Source organism: Callithrix jacchus, chromosome 17 (assembly GCF_049354715.1).
Source record: "Callithrix jacchus isolate 240 chromosome 17, calJac240_pri, whole genome shotgun sequence".
Taxonomy (NCBI): domain Eukaryota; kingdom Metazoa; phylum Chordata; class Mammalia; order Primates; family Cebidae; genus Callithrix; species Callithrix jacchus.
In genome coordinates, this window is record NC_133518.1 from 53,199,489 (window position 1) to 53,223,449 (window position 23,961).

Here is a 23,961-nt window from a genome sequence, read left to right on the forward strand (position 1 = left end):
TTTCCTATTTTTCTACCCTTGCTGTGACAGTGTGTGCTCAGATTAAAATGGAGCTTTCATCTGCCTGAGTTCTCAAGTAACTACAATGAACAGTATTTGGGGAGAGGGAGGCAGGAGGAGAGCATGATGTTGTTTTCATGGCTTATCCTGATTGATATCTCAAATAGGGTACTTCTTTTCCTGTTCAAGTTTTGTCTTTTATAAAGTTAATAACCACCTTTTAAAAAAATTTGCTTTGTTTTCTTTATACCTGTTACTCATTCTTCCTAAACTCTTCAAAGTAATATAAAACCCTCCTGATGGTATTTTTTCACATGAACAAAGACGCAGATAAGATATTACCTCTATATATTACTGGAGACTGTTCTCCTTCACTCTTCTTTCCATTTCTAATTGGCTGATTTCTAGGCCTGCTACACCACTAATATCTAGGAACATCCCTCTACCTCTATCCTCACCAAATTTTAAGTCTTCCTTTTGTTTTTGTTATCCACCAATATCTTTCTAAGAGAGGGTGGGTGGTGTTGGGACTTCTTCTATCCTCACATTTGTAAGTTTAGCCAGGGATAAATTTCCTCTCATTTTGAAGGCTTTGCTCTATTATCTTCCAGCTTCCAGTGTCAATGTTTTCATTGAAAAGTATAAAAAAATTATAGTAGTGCCCCTTATCCAGGGTTTCATTTCCTGCAGATTCTGTTACCTAGCAGCAGTCCAAAAATATTAAATACAAAATTCCAAAACGAAATAATTCATAAGTTTCCAATTATACAGCATTCTGAGTATGGCAATGAAATGCCACTTTGTCTAGCCCAGGACATCATCCCTTTGTCCAGAATATCCACACTGTATATGCTTCGTGCCCATTAATTGCTTGGTAGCCATCTATGTTACCAGTTCAGCAAAATATAACATATATGAGGGTCAACGTTATTCATGGTTTCAGGCATCCACTAGGAGTCTTGGGAGTGTATTCTGCTGGGCTAAGTGTTAGACTACCATACTTTAGTTCCTAAGTCCTTTTATATGATCTCCCCTTTGCTTAAAACTCTCTAGAAGCTCTTCAAATTCTCCAAGTGTCCTCAACTTTCTTAATTATGGGTCTTGTGTTTATCCCCCACTCTACCCGCTTTCACACACATATTGTGCTGAGCAGCTGGTGGGCCACATTATTTTAGATGCCAGTCTTTTCATTCTGGAGAATTTTCCAGCATTAGTTGATAAAAGCTTCTTATTTTCTGTTCTTTCTTCCTATTACCTATTCCTATTACCTTCCTATTACCACTATGTGGTAATTACTGCATCTTCTGTATTTATTTTGAATTATCTTATCTTTTATACTATACACCTCTTTGACTTTCTGTTCTACTTTGATACATTTTTTGACTTTATTTGATAAACATTCCATTACAAGTATTCTGTCTTTTTTATGGTTTTTGGAAATTTTCTTCAGCATCTGCTATTACCTTTCTCTGAGACCCCTTTTTCCGTTGGTTTAATCTTTGGCTTTCAGACTAAAGATTTTCTCCAAGTATCTAGTAATCCTTCCCTGTTCATTTGTATTTAAGAGTGAAGTAATCAAAAGACTAGAAGCTCCACAGCCACTGGTAGAGCTAAGCATCAACTGGTAAGCCTTGCCATAGGATGATGAGATGAAGTCCAGGAGTAGGTAAGTGATTCCAATGAACAAAGAGCTTAGTTCAGAGGTGCCCCTTATGACAGGTGTCCCGAACTCCAAGGCAGTGGACCAATACAGTCCGTGGCATGTTAGGAACCCAGCCACAGAGCAGAAGTGAGCTGCAGGCAAGTGAGCACTACTGCCTGAGCTCCATCTATCCTGTCAGGTCAGCCAGGACATTAGATTCTCATAGGAGTGTGAACCCTATTGGGAACTTCACATGACATGCAAGGGATCTAGTTTGTGTGCTCCTTATGAGAATCTAATGCCTGAGGATCTGAGGTGGACCACCGTCATCCCAATACCATCCCCTACCTGTGGAAATGTTCCAGAAAACCGGTCCCTGGAACCCCCAAAAAAGGCTGGGGACTGCTGCCTTACAAGACCAGGCAGTTTTGTAAAACTCTTGAATCTTATTTAGGGAATGAGGGTAGGTAGATGCCAGACTTCATGCATTCTAAGTGACAAGTGGTGTTAAGGACTAGGGTTTTATCCTTCAGGACGATGACAACTTCTTAATCACTCTGTTTTCAGTCTTAAGCCTTAATCCTGCCCTCTACTCTTATTCCCAGATTTCTGGTGTTCCACAGGGGTAAAGGAAGGCTAACCATCTGGCCTAAAGCAGAAGCGAAGGTACTTGGGGGAGTTCTGCTGGTTCCTTATTCAGAATTTCAAACTTCTCTATGATTTTTAGCCTTATGCCTTATTCCCTGCCTTCAAAGGTACCTGTCACCTTTTAATCTTCCCTATACTTTCTCTTGATGAGTTTGCATCTTTTATTCCTTGTTTGTGATTTTGGTGGTTCCAGGGAGATAGTAGAGATAAACATATATTGTCATGTTAACAACTGACAGTCCTTTAAAGCAAACTATTTGAGCCACTGAAGTTACTTTTAAATTGGTAAGTTTCCCCTATCTGTGTCAGGCTGACTTCTTCTAGATCCTGAGTCACATCTGTGATTGAGGTTTTGTTTGTTCATTTCATTGGTTGGTTTTGTTTTGCAAAAGATACTCTTCAGGTCAGCAAATGAGAAGAATAACCAAATGTTTCCTAACTTATGTCCTGCCACTCTCTGTCCATCACTCCCACAACTGAGAAGATTTAATCTTCCAATGTAAAACTCTGGTGAGGTTAACATTCAAAGTTGCTGAAAAGGAAAATTATTAAACATTACATGAGCCACACTATCTTGAAGTATTGTGTGATGGTTTACAAAATGTAGTGAAAGAGACCTATCAAAAAAAAAGTCAAATGCATATTCTCGCCACATAACTATATGGTTAAGAAACAACAGTTGAAAACTACCTAAGCTTAATGTAATTTTTGAAAGCTTTACATTAACAGGTTTCAAGTGAAAGGCATTTTATTTTCATAATTTCTTTTCCAATTGTCTTCCTTCACCTAAGTTTGTATAAGTTCCTTTAAAGAACAAACAAATCTTTTTTTCGCCCTCATGAACATAGTTCCTGGAAGACTTCTACTCAAAGTTCAGTGTTAACCAACCTGGCCTTTCTTTTAAAGCCAGTATGTTTCCACTTATATGAATGAAGGGAGATCTTTCATTCCTGTTTTCTATAGAGATGTAATCATAGGTATCATGTGCAAAAATCATGTGTTTGCTTATAGGTTAAAAAACATATAACCAACTAGTCATTACTATCAAAGGAACCGTAAAAATAACAAATAAGGCCAGGTGTGGTGGCCCATGCCTGTAATCCCAGCACTCTAGAGGCCCAAGGCAGGAGGATCACCTGAGTCCAGGGGTTCAAGACCAGCCTGGGCAACATAATGAGACCCCATCTCTACAAAAAATAAGCAAAATTAGCCAGGTATGGTGGCATGTATTTATAGTCCCAGCTTCTTGGGAGGCTGAAGTGGGAGGATCACTTGCACCCGGGCTGAGGTTGTGGTGAGCCAAGATCATACCACTGAATTCAGCCTAGACAACAGAGTGAGGAAAAGTTTAAGGTTCAATAATAATAATAATAATAATTATTATTATTTTGAGATAAAGTCTCACTCTGTCACCCAGGCTGGAGTGCAGTGGCACAACCTTGGCTCACAGCAACCTCTGCCTCCCAGGTTCAAGCAATTCTCCTGTCTCAGCCTCCCAAGTAGCTGGAACTATAGGCTCACACCACCACACCCGGATAATGTTTCACCATATTGGTCAGGCTGGTCTCAAACTTCTGACCTCAGGTGATCCACTGGCCTCCCAAAGTGCTGAGTTTATAGGCATGAGCCACTGCACCTAAGCTTAACCTTAAATATTTTTTAAAGTTTAAGCATCAAACTGGTAATAGCAACTATGAGTGATATAATTATATGCCACAGATAATTCAGAAATCTTATTACACTGGAAAAATGTCTAAAGCACCCAGGAACAGGGTGGCAGTTTAAAATATCAGCATGTCATTTTGTCAGCTTGTAAAATGGAGTGAGCAACAGTTTGGGTTTTTAAACCCAAAGGTGGACGGTAAATTACATACATTTGCAAACTACTTTTCAACAAAGTAAAGGGGTTTCCTTTGTTCTGAAGATAAGACGTTCCTTCTGTGAAAGAACACATTTTGAGACACAATCTGCAAAGACCTTATAAAGAACTATCTATCATGAAGAACAGTTCCTGATAAGAAAAAACCTGATGTCACAGGCTTTAGGAGACCAGGCTACAACTCATTTCAGCTGTTTGCTCACACAGCAACAACTCCATGAATATATCTATGTACGGATTCTACAAGGAAAGACTATCAAAGATAACACAAACAAGAGATGAGTGTACTATTAATTACACATACTTTAAAGCAGTTAAGTCTTTATTATGTACACTGACTGTTTAAACCCAAAGGTGGACGGTAAATGAAAAAAACAGTCGTCTAAGCTAAACAGAATATAAGCACTCTCTAAACAGATGGATACCTGCTGCGTTCGGTGTACACATTTAACAGCCATCCACTTTTGCTCAGAGCTAAAAGGGTATTCAGCTTTTCTGATGTAGTCTTGTTGAAGTCCATCGAGACCCATCTATATGGCACAAAAAGAAAGTTAATTCTCACCAATATCTGATTATATTTTCCTCTAACAAAAAACAAGGGTCCCAACTTATAGCCAGGTTGGTTGGATTATTTTTCAGTTAACAGTGAAAGAATAAGTGCTCCATCTATATATACTAAACTTCCCTACATATCAGCATACATTTTCAACATGGAATTTCACGTACGTAGTATAGTCTAAAGCAGGTTTTCTGGACTGTATGCTAACTAAACCTCCCACGCCCACTGTATTAATCCCTCTACCAGCTCAAATTCTGAAAGGAAGCAGGATATAAATAAAAGTACCCATCCAATTTTGAGCATGTATTTTTACAATCAATATAAGTTTTAGATGAAATCTCTTACTTCTTAGGAACTCCAATGTCTCACTTGTTATCATCCTAGTCCCTTACCCTCTACCACTTTATGTCCTGAATACTACTAGTCATGTAGCTATTTTCCCTCCCAATAACCTTTGCTTCCATATCAAACATCCAAATATCAAAAATGCCAAAAAATTATCTTCCAAATATCAAAAAGTGTTTAAACTACTCAAAATGCTACCATGTATTGCTATTTTCTATTGAAACATGTTCAGACTCTTGTCTTGGCCTTAAATATGGTTCTCCAGAAACCCACAACGTACAGCATCTATAAAAATCCTCCTGGTCGCTCAAGTATCTTTCATTTCACCCAGGTTAGCCAACTCATTAGCCACAATCCGTTTTATGCTCTTTTATTCCTCTCTGCTTCTACTTTAGTTGATTCCCTAGCTTACCTCATCTAAATCCTTCCTATCCTTCAAGCCCTCATATCCCAGCTCTGAATCTGCATTGTTCTTACATGTGACTCAATGTTCAGATTTCACTGTCTGCTGTCTTGGACTGCCTTTGTTTCAAGAATGTCACTATAAATTCCCTACCTAAAATATGAGGTCTCTGCCCATAAAAGATGGTTTCATATTCTTTATCTCTCAAAGAAACTAGTATCTTATAAGCATAATACAGGAAATACTTGATAACTGATTCATTTATTGAGTACTATGCTATTTTAGTTGTAATGAGACCAAATGATACAGCAATTTGCTTTTCGTTCAAGAAAACTATATATTCTAAAACTATCAATTTTATTTCATTAACTGTGTTATAATAACCTGTAATTCTATACTGTCTCTCATTTCAAGTAACCTCATTAGAAGCCTTTTGCTTTACATAACTATCAAGATTTTCTCTGAATATTCTTAAAAGCAGGAATAGTTATTTTCCTTATGAATGATAGGCTGAACTTAACAGGTTTCTCACTGAATCAAATGTAAGACTTAGGTGATAAGAAGACAGATTGGGACAGATGAAAAGTTAACTGAGACTTCTCCCCAAAATAAATTATAACTTTACAATCATTTTGAGAAATTAACAAAGGAGAAAAAGGAAAGAAAAGCTATTTTCCCATGACTGTGTTATTATCTTTACATAGAAATACTGAAGAATGTTGCCTTTTATTCATTCAAAAGTCAGTATTTATCAGTAATTACACATTTATAAAGTATTTCACATGTAGATGTCAGGTACTGTGGAAGACAGGAATACTTCTTCCTAAGAAATCAATGACTGCTCATTAGTTTGTAGCTTGCATATAAACAATAAGGTTATACTAAAATAGCTCTATGCTTTATATATATAGGAATAAAACTGGTACCCACAAGAGAATAAAAACGATGAAATATTATGAGTTTTTTTCACTTAATACCTAAAAACTAGTAATACTGAAATTGATGACATTGTGTTCTGTTGTGAGCGTAATGTCTCACATGTCAAAGAAGAGATTTAGGTACGTACCTTCATTGCAAGAGCAATTAAGGCCCCTTCTGTTGGCTTCCCCATTAGAGTATTGTTTCTAATTACAGCATCATTGCACACACAGCCCGCCTAAGAAAAATACACATAAATTATGAACCTATTACCGTATCTTAAGTTATTATAAAGAAAGTCACCTTCTTGAGGAAAAAAAAAGTATTTACCTCAACAATTCTGCTAACAGCTGGGTTGTAGAATCCATGTACAACATCACCATCAACAATCACTTCCCCAAACTGATTATAGCCAACTCCAGTAACCTAAAGATCATGAAGTGGGATCAATAATACAAACATTAATTAGGTGGTGACAAGAACTATAAAACCCCAAAACTATCATGAGTTCTGTTCATTTTATTTATAATGACACTGTTAAAGTGTTTATCTAGAAAAGCATTAAAATTTGTCTTAAAAAAGGACATTTAGTAGAGAAATAAAGATTCTAATTCTCATCACAATGATTAAAAAGACATTTTCTATTTACAATATACTATTCAAAGAATAAGCTATGAAAATATACGTAAGTAAGCTTAAACGTATATGACATCACATTTACATAGCATACTACAGTTTGCAAAGAACTCAAATCTATTACCATGTAACATATAACACAAACATGTGACCTAGATAGACAAAAGCAGTTTTCTTTTTACAAACATGCAGGCTTGCAGACATTGAGATATACATTAGCACTTACAAATTACTTTAACATTGCATATTACACACCAATTTTAAAAATCAGGGCAGAGACAAACCGGATATATCATATGTCTAGAACAAACCAAGCTGAACAAAAGGAAATTTCACAGTAAAAACCATACAGTTTAGCGGCCAGGTGTGGTGGCTCACACCTTGGGAAACTGGGGTGGGAGAATCACTTTGGGAAACTGGGGTGGGAGAATCACTTTAGCCCAGGAGTTCAAGAGCAGCCTGCGCAACAAAGCAAAACCCAACTCTATTAAAAATAAAAAAAGTTTAATGATACAATTTAGAGATAAAACATTAACAAACAGTTAACGCATTACATATAACATGACCTGAGAACAAAAGAACAACTAATATTCTACTTTCCATACCTGGAACATATAAACACACATAATCCCAATAACCCTTCTGAATCATTCAGAAAGGGCACATTTACCACCATAGATGGGTTATCTTTGACCAAATCTAATACTGTAAATATCATCTCTTTTCAAAACCTATGTAAAATGGATGTAAATAAACCCAAGTGCAACTTCTGTCAATTTGTCTAAAGCTTACTTTTCTCAGTGAATTAGCGATAAATACATTTTAAATTACTGTACCCAACATAAGCAGTGTTAAGAGCATTCCAGTCAAAAATCCTGAGTAGGATTAGAACTTGTCCATAACCAGCTTCAGGAAGACTACTGTACAGTGATGCGCACTTAAGAGACTATCAACGTATCAATGTATAATTGCTAAAATAATATGATTCATTTAGTCATTTATCAAGTATTTATTACTATGAAGCAGACCCTGTGCTAGGCAATATAGTTGCTCTTTAATTTATAATGGGGAAAAGGGACAGAAAATTTTACCTATGATAAGGACTAAGAGATATAAAATGCTAAGAAAACACATTACATAGGGCTACTTCTGGGTGTTCTGAAGAAGTGTCCTGGAATTGAGGTGCAAAAGATGAAGAGGCATTAGGCTATCCTAAGCAGTGAGAAAAGCAGCAAAGTTCCTAAAGTAGGAATAATTTTGTCACATGGAAAGAACTATAAAGCCAGTATACTTGGTGCACAGAAAGCAAAGGGTAGCATACAAGGATAGAGGGGAAAATAAGGGACAGAACATGTACAGCTTTGAGGGGCAACAGTTTAGAATCCTGATCACAATGGAAAACCATTGGAGTACCTTAATTTATGGAGTGACATGCTTAAAATTTGGTTCTGAAAAGATCTCTCAAGCTGCTTATGGAGTGAGGGTAGCAAGAACAGATAAAGACCAGGCAAGAAGCTTTATCAAAATGGCAGGTGAGAAATGACAGTAACTTAAAGAAGCTTGCTATAAAGTAGATGGCTGGGAAAATTCTTTAAGAAGTCAAAATAGGCAGGATTTGATTATGGATGAATGAAGGGGTGACTGAAAGAGAGATGTCAAGGAGGAATCAAAGTTTTTGGATTGAACAAGTGTACAAGCGGAATGAGACAAAGACTTGGTAGAATCAGAGAGTGAAAATAACTCCACTACTAATTTACAGCCCTTTTGAAGGTAAGATACTGGAACTGCCTGGAATGTTAAACATCGTGTTTCTTAAAGGCATACTGTTTTTGCTTTTTCGTTTTTAAAAACCTATAAAGTACCTCAGCATGCAGGCCATCTGAAGTAAATATGTGAGTAACAGTCATTTCATTCTTCGTCAGTGTCCCAGTTTTATCTGAACAAATCACATTACAGCAGCCTAAAGAATTAAATAATTACAAGTCACCAAAAGAATCAAGGAGAAATACAGGTTTCCTTAAAAAGCAAATCAAAGACAAAAATTCTGTCCTACGTCTCGGTATTTTATAGAGATCAAACTCATTGGTAATTTTAGATTAACTTCTCTCATTATGCCTGCTTCAGCATAAGGTACACTTTCTGAAATTAAAAATAAAAATTATATGTTGACATTTTCTTATTTATATACAGTTAGTTTCTACAAAGCTACTTCACATTAGCTTTATGTAATGATTTTAAATAATACCTTTTCTAGAAAGTTTGCAGAATTCCTAAATATAAACCCGCATAATTTCTACAGTCAGGATTTTTCAAAGTATTTCACTTTCTCATATATGGAGAAGATATTAAAATATAACCTAGAAATCAAATTCAGTACATTTTTGGAGTTTCAAAGTACACTGCACATGAAGTTTTGTTACAGCAATTTAACTACTATATATTTACTGTTCTTACAGGCAAATTCAACTCAAGTACAACATTTGGGATCTATAATAATACATTATCTTCTTTGATATGTGACAAGAAAAATTTTCTATTAATTTTACTCTAAAATTTCAGTTGCTGTATGGATTTTCTTAACATGACTTGAGATTAAAACACTATGATATAGAAAGATTTCAAGTCCCCACACCTAAGGGACAGGAATTATTAATTGACTTTTTCAGTTGTTAAAACCATATCCAATTTTGCCATAAACATCATTATGCAAATCTCTAGGACAAAAACTGCAAAACTCTGAGATGATTTACTATTGACATAAACTTACACATCATTGCATAGGAATGCTCTTAACACAGACTTACCCAGAGTTTCAACTATAGGCAGTTTTTTCACAATGGCCCTTTTCTTCACCATTCTCATAACACCAAGAGCTAGTGTCACTGTGACCACAATGGGGAGACCTTCAGGAATCGCTGCTACAGCCAAACTATGACCAATATATACAAAGTATTAAAATGTAGGTTAAACAGTACTCATAGCAACAATCTAAATTGGATGTTACTTAAAGCTTAATAAAATGCGAAATTAACATAGTCAATAAACTAAACTTAAACTAAACTAAAAAATAAACTTCTCAAAAGGAAGAGAAAGTTGATTAACATTTACTGGATACCTGGTAGCTGCCAGGTTAAACACAGTCATTAAAAATACAGGTTCTGACATCAAATTGCCTGGATTTGTACCCCTGGCTTCACCATCTCTTACTTGTGTGATCCTGGGCTACTTACTAATTTGCCTCTGTAGTTTACTGTCCTCATCTATAAAATACAGATAACTACAAATGTTCAAACAAAAACTCGTACATGAATGTTCACAGCAATACTATTCACGACAGCCAAAAGATGGAAACAGGCCAAATATTCATCAACTGATAATGTAAAATTGTGACATCCATGCAATGGAGTATTATTTTAGCTACAAAAACGAATGAAATACTAATACATCTACAACATGAATAAACCTCGAAAATATTATGCTAAGTGAAAAAAGCCAGATATAAACAGTCCCATATTATATCATTCCATTTATATGAAATATCTAGAATAAGCAAATCCACAGAAACAGCAGATTAGTGAGTAGTTGCCAGGGATTAGGGGAAGAGGAGAACTGGGGAATGACTGCCTCATGTGTACAGGGTTTTCTTTTGGCACAATGAAAAGGTTCTGAATCTTGACAGTGGTTAACAGTTGTGAAATATTGTGACCATACTTAACTCCACCAAATTAACTCTTTAAAACTATAAATTTTATACGTGTATTTTATCACAGTTTAAAAAATTATTTCACTCTTGCCTTTTATAATTAAAAAATAACAAGTCATTCTTTGTGCCATTCCAAATACTATCTCTTGACTCTGCTACAAATAAGAACATAAGCAATCCTACTCTTCAATCTACCACTGTTCCCTCTGCTGCTTCTACTTCCTAATTTTCATTACCAATTTTTTTTTTTTTTTTTTTTTTTTTTTGAGACAGAGTCTCACTTTGTAGCCAGGCTGGAGTGCAGTCGCTCAACCTCTGCTCACTACAACCTCTGCCTCCCGGATTCAAGTGATTCTCCTCCCTTAGCCTCCAAGTAGCTGGGACTACAGGCGCATGCCACCATGCCCAACTAAGTTTTGTATTTTTAGTAGAGACAGGATTTCACCTTATTGGCCAAGATGGTCTCAATCTCTTGACCTCATGATCTGCCCACCTTGGCCTCCCAAAGCGCTGGGATTACAGGTGTGAGTTACCATGCCTGGCCATCAACTTTTTCTTTGCATAATCTAGTACAGTAGGATCCTTTGCAACTACAGTAATTGACTTTTTCATGCTTTATTTACTGGTTGATTTTAAAAGTTGAAAGCAAATGAGCAACAATATTATTGCTGAAGAGTTGAAAGCAAATGAGCAACAATATTATTGCTGAAGAGTCAAGAAAAAAGTATGTTATCATTAATACTTCCTTTTCTCCTTTGGACTTCTCAATGAAAAGGTTCCTAGTTCAAAGGGCATCCTCTTTTTTCTTTTTCTTTTTTTTCCTTTTTTAAATGCTTCCATTAAGGAAAAATAGGCATCATCATTTACAATCTAGACGCAATCCATCTTTTCAATCTTTTATATTTAAGTCATATTAGCAAAACTTTACAGAGGAATAAATAAATTGTAAAAAATTCACTCTAAATTTTCATTTTAATGATAACCCAAAACTATTCCTGGACTTCAAGGTATCTATACTTGAAATGAGTAACATCTTTAAAATGCAACTAACTGCTCATTCACTGTCTCTGGTGAACTTGGAACGTATTTATCTTATAAATACTTATTTCAGATTTAAAGAAAATATTTCTAACAGGCTCTAGCTTATCAATCTAATTCTTCTTTCTTACATTTGTTCTGTCAAATTGCAACGCTTCTAAAAACAATGATGACTCCCAAATGTTTTGGAGAAGTTATCTTCTTTGTTCCATAACTGCTAAACATTTTCAATTTTAGATTTATAAACACCAATTACAATGATGAATCCAATGAATTTTTCTACTTCTGCATAATCTATTTCCTGTTAATTACCTTTATATTCATACCAGCCTTCATCATTTCTCCACTTATAAGCAATATGAAGTCAATACTGGTAAACAAGTATTACAAAAGATGAATGAAATAGGGTTATACATTCGTTTAGCAAAAAGAGATGTCCCAGATTCTTGCTTGAAAACTACTGCATGATAGAGTCCTTGCTGCAAAATAACTGGAAAAGAATACCTGTTTCTTTTTTGTCCTTAGAAAGAAACTACTCACTCATCAAAATTAAGGAGTTTGAGAAGATCTAGATTATCATCATCCAAAGACTCAGTCTTGAGATTTCACTTACATGATTAATTTCACCCACATCATTATAGCCTACAGTGCTTCTATGTGGTTCCTTGCAATGATCTTCTGATTTGTCTAATAACTGCAATAAGTATTCTCTGTCAATTATTCTCTTTGCCTTTATTGTAGAAAGTGAAAAATTCTGAATTCTCACTTTTGTTCAATGAAAGCTACAAGAAACAAATCTAGAGACTGTGACTTTAGACTTCTCTTACAACTTCTTAAATAATGCAATAGTTTGAGCAACATAATAAGAAAACTAAAGAGTAAGAGAATAGTGATAATTTATTTTATTATTACATCAACCCTCTCAACGATTCCATCATTTTTCTGTTTTCTTATTGTTTTAGTCATCTTTAGCACTCTTGCAAGTAATTGTTAAAATAATTCCTAGGATGAAGATAATCGTAAAATACTTCAAGAAAGAGAAAAAATAGGTTCATTAAAGGTCCCATAATGTAGCTTATATTATAAACAAGTCCAGTGGACCCATACTGCAAAACAGAATGAATTTTATTCAATTTAGAAATTTTTTAATTTCTTGTTTTTTGGAAGACCTTGAAGAAAGAATAAAAGTTATGATATGTCAATCTGTATAAACAGAACTAAAAAAAAAAAAAAAAACCCAAATCCTTAAAAGCCAAAAATTGATCCAATGGATAATATGTCAATGTTTAATATCTCAAACTCATTCCCCATTTTTATTTTATATTTAACCCATGGATTTTTTTAAATACAAACTTAAACCAAGAGTTTCAAATTGCATTTTCACTCCCTTGAAGAAAAAAAATACACTCCTTTACTATATCACGAATATCTTTTTACTTCTTATTTATTCTGCAATTCCTTGTAACCTATTTGACTTTTCCTTTTGTAAGACATTGATTTTTGTTCTAATATTTGAAACATTATTTCCTACGCCTACAACAGATGTCTACCAGGATTTCTTTTCCTTAGATGCCTAAATAAGTTATTGCCCTTTGTTATATCTATTATCATCTTCCTTTCTTTCACTCTTGTTTTGCCGGAATTCATACAAGGATGGGTAAGAGTGATAGGCACGGACCCACTTGACCAGCACCTGGAACTCAAGAAGCCACAGGAATTTAAAGAAATGAAATGGTTGCCCTTGGTCACACATCAGTTGAAAATTCTTACAAGAGCATTATTTTCTTTGTCTATGCTTAGTAAAAAACTGGGTGTATACCAGTGACTATCCCTAATAATTCTGATGACAGGAGTTGCTATTGTACAGTGGCCCTCAGGTTCTCAGCTTGATTCTAAGAATTTTGCGCTGGCTCTCAATTTGTAGGGCTCGTGGCTGTTCTCACAGCATGCTTCTCAAGTGGCTTTGCAGGGGTTTACTTTGAGAAAATCTGAAACAATCAGTGTGGATAAGAAATATTCAGCTTGGTTTCTTTGGAAGTATATTTGGATTAATGGGTGTATACATTTATGATGGAGAACTGGTATCAAAGAATGGATTTTTTCAGGGATATAACCAACTGACCTGAATACTAGCTGTTCTTCAGGCACTTGGAGGCCTTGTGATAGCTGCTGTTACTAAATATGCAGATAATATTTTTAGAGGATTTACAACCTCTTTATGTATAATATTATCAACACTGATCTCCTATTTTTGGCTTCAAGATTTTGTGCCAACCAGTCTTTTTCCTTGGAGCCATCCCTGTAAGAACAGCTACTTTCTTACATGATTATGATCTCAAACCGACAGGAAATCCCACTAAAGCATAGTTGTATACCATCTGTAACTGGTTTTTCATGATGGTGCACTAGGAATCTCAACGTTAATCTTACATAGAGGACTTCTACAGAGTTTGTGATTATATCATCATGCTGAATGGTTGATATGATCATACTGTTTAAATGGTTAAAAATAAAAACATTTAAGGATAAAATATGTGTATATGTAACAAAACACATTACATCTAGAAATCAAAACCTGAATATATTTCCAGGTATTAGAATTAGAAGGAACAGTAAAGAAAACTTGAAGTTTAAGTTTAAAATGATTTTACCTTTTTGATTGCTGTGGAAATGTCCTGTGTACTCTTTCCAAGAGCACACAACAAATGTCAAGTATCACTTTTTGTAAATTAGATTTAATCTTATTAAATGTTTTTATCTTACTCTTTCTGTACAGACATATCAAATCACATGAACTATTCAAAGTCTGAAAATTTTAATTAAGTATAAAGCTGTGGAAAAACATAACTTCTTTTATACTTGCAGTTAGAAGTGTAATTTCGAACTCTAGTTAGAAAGTTGTTAAATGAACATTTTACTCATTTTAAAACAAAGAAAGGAGGGGGAAGAAATAATTGTTAAGAGTACTCGCCGACCTATTTGTAACTAATTGGACTGATCCTTTGTCTAGGCCTAATTTACAAATTTATGATCATTTCCCACATAATTTGGTACCACTGCTCCACTGTATTCTAATGCAATCTGATATTACTGTGGATGAAGTTAGTAATTTTCCCCTTCTGAATTTGATTAACTCTAGTTCTATTCACCTAGTAACCTCATAAGAATAATATGTCAACTATGCTTCTGGATAATACTGCTATGACTAAAGGATCCCCTGATTAATAAAAGTTCTCTGAACTAGGACAGTTATATTATCTTATAGGAAGTTATAGCTTTGAGTTTCTTGAGTGTAGTATCTCTTCTAACTAGACATGTCCCTCGCAGGCATCTGGAAACACGTTTCAAAATATGTCTCTCATAGAACAGAAGACTTTTAACCCAAATAGATCCCACACTCACAAGGTTGACCTTATCCCCTTGTAATTGAGTGAACTGCTACATGAATTGCTGCAGACTCGCAGGAGAAGGTTGTCTGTAATTACCCTGCTGCGTTTAGGACACAGGTATCAGATGCGGTCTGGGAAAGTCTTGTGAATTGGAATATTTAGAAGAACCTAAGAAGACCCTGTGACAGAAATTGCAGTTGCTAATGAGAAGTCTGATGCAGCCTAGTTACCCTTCCTTTGTAGATGACCTTTTTTTCTTTAGTTTCACAATTATGTATCAAGGTTGAAGTTTTTTCCATCCAGCTTGGCATTTAGTGAATACTTTCAATCTATAAAGACTTACTTCTTGCCTTAGCTTGAGAAAATATTTGTGTGTCGTATCTTATGTAATTTCTCCTTACATCTTTTTGAAACTCCAATTAGTTAAAAATGGTATTTCCTAAAATTATTCTTATCATTTTCTCTCATTCTGTTTAAGACTTTTTCCTCTTTTTGGGGGGAGACCTCTTTGAGTTTATATTACACACCTAAAATAAAATTTTTAATTTCAGCAATCATAGTCTTAATTTCTAAAAACTTTTTTTGTTCTCTGATCCTTTTCTACAACAATCCATCTCATGGATGCAGTTTCTTCCACTTTGTTTTCAAATTTGTCTTCTATTTCTTAAATGTTATGCTTTCCTCTGAAATTGATTATTCAATTTCTATATTGTGAACTTTCTCTTTCATGCTGCTAGTTTTCAATTTGACAATCCTTAATTGTCTATTTATATGTAAAAATGCCATAATGCATTAGTAATTCCAGACATCTAGTGTGGGTTTTCTTCAATACCATATATATACATTTTCATTTTTCTAGAGGTAATTTTAATATATGACTTTACAATTATTTATGTAGAGATATTATACTCTTATAGGCTCCATATAATACTGACTTTCATAATAAAATGTAAGCTATGTCCATTAGAGAAATAAAAGCAGCAGAAGAGACTCCAATTATAAAGTATTAAAACTTACCTCACACTAATAGTAAACATTTCCAGGATATCTTTTCCCAGTAACCAGCCAACCAACATGATGATTCCTGAAACAGAATTAAATAGTTATTTTTCCCTTTTACGTAAAATCAACTAAAAGAGAATAAGCTGAAGGCATCTAAATCATCCCTAGACATAAAACGAAAGGCATATTAGATCAGAATTACAAGATTTTATAAAAATCTATTAAACTGGAAGGTTAAAGTTAACACTGCTTAATGTGAATGCTATGCACAGTCACATACACACACATGTGCACAGACACACCACACATGCACACACACAGAGTTTTACCTTTGTTTGACAATGCTCCCACCCATCCCTTAAGGAATAATAACCGACGGTTTTTTTAAAAAGTACCAGTATTTTCATACAATGAAAAAAAGAAGATGGCAGCAGCAAATATATACGTCTTCTATTTACTATCAAATATGCAAAACCCTAGAATTTTATTTTCCATAACACAATATCTAAACTCTTCACAGTAAATCTGTACTACATACAAAGGAACACTTAGAACTTGGCTCAAAAAGTGATGCACCTTACGTTAAGCACCTACAACTGCATTAACATCTAAAAATTACTACTTTCAGGCATTTAAAAGTTTAAAAATCATATAAACCAATACTCCTTGCTTTAATCTTCTATCTTTGAAAAGAATGGGGGAAAGGGGCACACAAACAGGTTTGTGAGGAAAAAACAAACAAAGATGCATCAGATGTTTAAAAAACAAAGCAATCTCAAGATTGTAAATCACTATGAACATTTACAACATTTTTTTTTTTTTTTTTTTGCCTTTGGATAACTACAGATTATCCAAATAGTAACCTTCTAAGACCCAATCCGAAATACTATAATGATTAAAATAATTACATCTCAAGAATTATGCCAGGGTTCAGCAAACTATAATCTGTGAATCTCCTGTCTGTTCTTGCAAACGGAGTTTGTTTACAAGAGCCACACTCATTTATTTACATATTCTCTTTTTTTTTTTTTTGAGATGGAGTTTCGCTCTTGTTGCCCAGGCTGGAGTGCAATGGCGCGATCTCAGCTCACCGCAACCTCCTCCTCCTGGGTTCAGGCAATTCTCCTGCCTCAGCTTCCCGAGTAGCTGGGATTACAGGCAGGCGCCACCATGCCCAGCTAATTTTTTGTATTTTTAGTAGAGATGGGGTTTCACCATGTTGACCAGGACGGTCTCGATCTCTTGACCTCGTGATCCACCTGCCTCGGCCTCCCAAAGTGCTGGGATTACAGGCGTGAGCCACCATACCCGGTCCTATTTAAATATTTTCTATGACTGCTTTCATGCTAATGGCAAAGTGAAGTCTTTCCAACAGAGACCATATGGACTAATATATTTACTATCTAGTCCTTTACCAAAAAAAAAAAAAAAAAAAAAATTGCTGACCCTGATCTAGCTCTTGACCTTGGCAAGAAAAATTATGTCCAATATAATACACTAACATAAACAAGAAAATCACAAAGTTGAAAAATATTGATTACTAAATTTGAAATGGTTTTATGGTATAGTGCTAATAGAAACTACAAAGATTTAATTGGCTAGAATGCCCTTCAATTCATCAAATTCACTATAAAATTTCTAGAAAATGAACAGCAATAATCAAATTAAAGTAGTTATGAGGGCATACACACCAGTCAAACAAAAACAACTAAAATATCTTCCTACCTTCTACTTTGTTTACAATGAAGATAGATGAACAAAATTAATATTTAAGAAGTTATTTCAACTAATATTGTATTAACAGAAATAGTGCTTTAAAATTGCATTACTCCTGTAATCCCAGCACTGTGGGAGGCCAAGGTAGGCATCACCTGAGGTCAGGAGTTTGAGACCAGCCTGGCCAACAGGGTGAAACCCATCTCTATTAGAAATACAAAAAAAAAAAAAAATTAGCTGGGTGTCGTGGTGTCTGCCTGTAATCCCAGCTACTCAGGAGGATGAGGCAGGGGAATTGTTTGAACCCCAGAAGGCAGAGGTTGCAGTCAACCAGGATTGCACCATTGCACTCCAGCCTGAGCAACAAGAGCGAGACTTCATCTCAAAAAAAAAAAAAAATTGAATTATTGACCTTAAAATACTAAGCTAGCTAAAATAATTAACATGTAAGAAAATTAAGGGAAAAAAGACTCCAAAATTAATGCAAGTGTTTAATGTGTGATAAAAACATGATTTCAACCCAATAAAAAAGAATGGATTAGAGAATACGATAATTAACTTGAATTAAAAAGTTAAAACTCTACCTTAAGCCCAGTACTAAAATAAATTTTAAATAGTAAAATGTCAGAAATAAAAAAACCAACGTTTTAATAAATGTATCTACAATAATGAGGTTGGGAAAATCTTTAGGAATAGAACAAAACAACCTTAATTGCAGATTATCAATAGGAGAGTGCTAACAGAATCTCAAGTAAAAGGGAATGCTTTAACCCACTTGTGCCTGAGGTTGCAATTTTTTGTATTTTTGCAATCACACATTGAGCAGTAGGATATAAATAACTCCCACATGCTTAGTGTTCCAATAATGGAACACTAGGTATAAAATACATATATTGCCCTCATACCAAGTTTATTCTACATCCCTAAAGGCAACTTAAATGAAAAAGCAAAAATACTTAAACAACAAAAAGACTGATAATCTAGTCATATAAAAAGCTTTTTATCAATCTAAGATTTAAGACACAGGAAACGGTACAAAACAAATCATTGGCGGGTCATAAAGTAAAATAAAAACAATCAACCCACACATGACAAAGCATTCAGTTTCCCTAATAACGAACTGTGAAATCAAATAATGAGAACTCTTTTATTTACAGTTGAACTTAATGACAACACTTAAAGTTGGCCAAAAATTTAAGTTACATGGACCCCCTTTGACTAATTTTATTTTAAGAATTTTTCCTTAAAAAAAAGACAAGTATTTACAAGAAGATACCCACCATGAAGAAGTATTTATATGACTAAAAAAACCTAGATAAATGTCTAACAGAGGTCTTATTATATTTTCCCACAAAATGGAATACTATACAACCTTTACATTTGTTTTATGTATGAATTTAATGACAAGAGTTTTATGACAGGGTATGTGAAACAAAAACAGAAAAGCAGTCCATAAAACTATAGTACCACATTTTTGTTGAAGACTATAAGGACAAATACTAAAATGCTTAAAGAAATATTTTCTAATTACAAGAATTATACAGAGTTCTATTTTTGTCTTTGTTGAAATGAACAGTGACTAGAAGTTAGTCTTACAATTTTAAAAAGTATTAAATTTTAAAAAAGCCAATAAATAAAACTAGAATAACACCACCCTTCACATTCAAAAAAGAAAACTAAAAGATATACACATACTCACTCTTCTCTTACCTATTATACCAAAAGAGTAAAAGGAAAGTTGTTTTCCTAAGAGGTCCATGCTCTTCTGCAGAGGGGTTTTTGGTGCCTTGATAAATTGAAGAAGAGTGTCACCACAATTAGCTGTATTTACTAAGTTTTATCAGGTGCCAGAGACTTGCTAAGTGCTTGACAAAGCAATTCCTAAGTTAACCATACAACTCTCCCATAAGGTAAGTATCACCTTCACTGAGAAAACTGACTCAGATTTTACATAATGCCCAAGGTCACGGAGTAAGGAATAAAAATTCTCTATTTTAAAAAATCTGTTTATTTGAAAGGTCCATTTTCCCTATGCTTCCTTTTGAGGAAAAATCTGTTCTCCCTTCTACCAACCTCTGCAGGACTTCATTACCATCAGCTGCTCTCTCATTTACTTTTCCAATTTTCCCCTTCCTGTATCCACAAACATGCTAGTAATAGTAACTCCAGTCTTTTAATCCCATAGAATTGCTGACCCACTAACCCTCTTCTCTATTCATCCCTTCACTGCCACGCCTCTTAGAATGAATTCCCACATTGTAACACATACTGGAATTTTAGCAGGTTACCTGAGAAATCCAGATAATTTGGGGAGAGCACGATATGTACAGAATGCAACTTCTTTTTATAGTAACAAAGCATTTTAAATGAGAGAACTAATCTTTAATACTTTTAGCCAAGAAGATCTTATAGGTTATTTTACTTGGCAATCGTTACCCTGCCACACTTACCTGGAATTATGTGAAGCTGAAAAACTTTGAAAGAAGACATGCTCTAATTACTAATCCTTAAAATTACCATAACACTAATTTCGTAAAACAATAAGATCTATAAATAAGTGGCTACAAGCCTTTTTCCACTATAAACAATGAGTAAAGGTCAAAATCCTTTAGAATACTAAAACCATCAATTTAGACCTTTTCAATTACAGCCTTTCCAACTATATTTCTAAACAAAGACATATGATTTCCATTCTGAATAAAATATTGCTCTCAATAGTATATAAAATAATCCAGTATTATCCCCTACTTAGAATGAAGAATTTCAGATTTGAAACAAATATATCATTAACATATGAAGTACTCACCTCTTCTGCTTGCATCATTTTAAAAACCTCCCCAAATTCAGAATTTTCTCCTGTTCCAATGACAACACCCTAAGGGGAAAAACAGGAAAATACATTTACATTCAGATGGAATGTAAACCAAAACTCACACAAACACACACACACACACCCCAACTTTTTTCCCCCTTTCTTCTAAGTCTTACCTACAGTGACGATATCTAACATACACACCCCTAAGATTTCCTTAGCAAATTTACTTTTTATGTTACCATCATTAGCATTTGTCCCTTATGATGCAAACCCTGGAAACAAACATTACATTAAACATATTGTTGGCTGGGTGCAGTGGCTCATGCCTGTAATCCCAGTACTTTGAGAGGCCGAGGCGGGTGAGGTCAGGGGTTCAAGATCAGCTTGGCCAACATGGTGAAACACCAACTCTACCAAAAATACAAAAAATTGGCCAGGCGTGGTGGCATGTGCCTACAATTCCAGCTACATGGGAGGCTGAGGCAGGAGAATCACTTAAACCCAGGAGGTGGAGACTGTAGTGAGCTGAGATTGCACCACTGTACTCCAGCCTAGAGACAGAGCGAGACTCTGTCTCAGAAAAACAAAACAAAAAGTACTGCTGACTCAATTCTGAGGCCTATTTTTTGCCTATATTAGTATTTTTCAAATCCAAATCTGTATTATCCTCAATAGAGACATTTAATATAGTTTCGTTTTACCCCTTATATGATAGTAAATGTTGTCTATTGCACTGGTGAAGTATCAGAATTCAGGAAATGAACCACGTGAAATCATCAGTAGGAGAACAATGTATAGTCAGAATATTACAGCCAATATCATATCAACTAAATTAAAAACTTATTTAACTAGTAATAAACATATCCATGAAACCACTGTTTCTTTCTTTAAAAAGAAAGAGGTACTAAGGACTCTCCATTATCTGGTAAACGGCAGAACTATAGAAATATTATACTTCAGGGACACAGATTCTCCCCAGTTTCACAACTAGATGTAATGGGTTAAGTTCAATTTTATCTTTTCTTTGTCAGGTATTTGAAAAAGTCCACATAAAATTAGCAAAAAATAATTAAGAAAATAGTTTAAAACAAATAAACTGCTTTTTTCAAAACAGAGAAAAAATTACCTTTGCTTTGCCACATCTGACCAGGGTTCCCATAAAGGCAATGTTACTTCTTGATGCAAGATCTCCATTAGTTGTAGCTGGCTGAGGAGCTGTCACCTTAGAACAAGGCGTTGTCTCACCTGTCAAGCTGGACTCATCAATGGAAAGATCCACAGCCTTAGGGAACATAAAGAATTCTAGATTCAAATTTGTGCTACATTTAACATCTTTAGAGTTCATAGTTCATCACCACTTCTTCCTCAAATATCCCTTTTCCATTGATTAGCCACATCTTGTATCAAAACCATCACTCTAAGACAAAAGACTAGAATCAGTAAAATCATACAATTAAGTCAACAAAATCTAAGATATGCAAAGTAGAATGCTACACCATGAGACTAGATTAGCCTAAAGTGTAAAATACAACTAGGGAAAATCTGACACTAGCTAAGACTCAAACTTCATCCAGAGAAAACCCAACTTTTTATGACAAAGTATTATTTCCTAATTTTGTCAAGTCCCTAAAGTTCTGGAAATGTGGCTTGGCAGATTAAAACCACCAACGATGACTGAAAGTGATACATGAATAAAGAGTAAAAATGTTACTTAGAAATCATTTCATTATTTTGGAATCAATTTTCCTAAAATTATTCTTGCTATACATCCCTAATAATTATTCCAAATTACAATTTGCAAGAATCAAAAATGTATACAAATGTTTTTATGCAGATCGGAACTACCATAGTATCTTCCAACTCTGCAACAGGGCTCAATTCTGAAGTCTTCACTCCTGACACAGTATTTACCTACCCCAGCATGCAGAATTAAAAAAAAAAAAAAACCTCTTTTATGAGGATGGATACATACATACACATATATATACAAAGAAACAAGTGGGGAAGATGACTAGGACCAAACTGCAGTGCTGCTCAAAACCTTCAATACATTAATGTGAATTACCTCAATAGGAATACAGATATTGCAGCAAAGGTTCTCAAAGGAGGACAGCATCACATCCACTACCTCAGAACTTGTTAGAAATTTAGAAATAAGAATGTTTTGCTCCAACTCAAACACAAGATAATCCACCTCAAACACAAGATGGGGAAAGTAAACCTAACAGACTGTATTTACAAGCCCTCCAGGTGATTCCATTGCAAACTTCAATGTATTTTATTCCAGAAGCAATTATTCAAGGGTCCTTAGGATACTATTTAAGAAACTAGGAATTAGTTCATGACTTTACTCATTTTACAGACTCATTCCTTCACCCAACATTTATTGATTATCAGTGTTAGGCACTGAGCTAGTTCCTGGAAAGAAAACAAGATAAATCACTGCACAGTACCACTGCTATTTTAAGCTGTGTCAGTATTCTCAATCAACCTTTTCTTAACTCTCAGTTCACACTATGTACCAAGTGTTCTAAATTTAAATCTTTTTCTGTTTTTTTTTTGGGGGGGGAGGTGAAAAGTTACAAATTAACATCTTTTCAAATGGTTTATTTCTGAGCATAAAAACCTCAAATAACATCATGTAAAACGATTATTTAAAACTGGTTAACAGAATCTTCATTTCCACAACAAAACTGTTTTAATTTGATCAACACCATTCTTACATTCACTTAAATATTTGTTAGCACTTACAATGTGCCAAACCCTGTGCTTTATCACATACAGTAGGAGAATCAGCAGTGAACAAAACAAGGTTTCTACCCTTGGATATTACTCTAATGGGAAAGTGATTTTAAACAAGCACAAGTATAATGCCAGGTAGGGGGAAAACAACAAACATAATAAAGATAGAGTCACATTTTTAGATAGAAGAGAACATTCCCCAAAAGCTGGAGAATAGACCCGAGTGCTCCAAGAGAGGATTCCACATAAAGAGAAACAGTACAAAGACCTTGGGGACAGAAACATGCTTGGTGTGTCTGTGTGTTAGGCAAACATATAACTGCAAAAATAAGAGTTTACATTAGATTGGTAAGTTTGAAAATATTCATCATGAAAATAAATATAACTCTAGAGAGACAAAATAATGTTACCATTTTCCAAAACTTTAAATATTATGGCAATGGAATACATTTTAGTATCAAAATAAGCTTACAAAAATTATTCTTTAAAACACAGATCAATAGTCCTTTAGACTTTAAAAGATTTT

General features: G+C 34.6%; 1 protein-coding gene and 1 pseudogene across 17 annotated transcripts in view; one reads left to right on the plus strand and one right to left on the minus strand.

Moving 5' to 3' along the window:
* ATP2C1 (ATPase secretory pathway Ca2+ transporting 1) overlaps nt 1-23,961 on the minus strand; it is a 166,917-nt gene that overhangs the window by 45,808 nt on the left and 97,148 nt on the right. For all 17 annotated transcript variants that reach the window (XM_078354231.1, XM_054246855.2, XM_008983843.5 and 14 more), the window contains 9 exons: nt 21,820-21,975; nt 20,685-20,753; nt 19,589-19,664; nt 16,178-16,244; nt 9,835-9,959; nt 8,893-8,990; nt 6,725-6,820; nt 6,543-6,632; nt 4,595-4,699 (listed from right to left, as the gene is read on the minus strand). In XM_078354231.1, the coding sequence (XP_078210357.1) occupies nt 4,595-4,699; nt 6,543-6,632; nt 6,725-6,820; nt 8,893-8,990; nt 9,835-9,959; nt 16,178-16,244; nt 19,589-19,664; nt 20,685-20,753; nt 21,820-21,975 (882 nt within the window). The remainder of the gene's footprint in view (nt 1-4,594; nt 4,700-6,542; nt 6,633-6,724; nt 6,821-8,892; nt 8,991-9,834; nt 9,960-16,177; nt 16,245-19,588; nt 19,665-20,684; nt 20,754-21,819; nt 21,976-23,961) is intronic.
* On the plus strand, nt 13,486-14,230 carry LOC144579932 (UDP-N-acetylglucosamine transporter pseudogene; annotated as a pseudogene).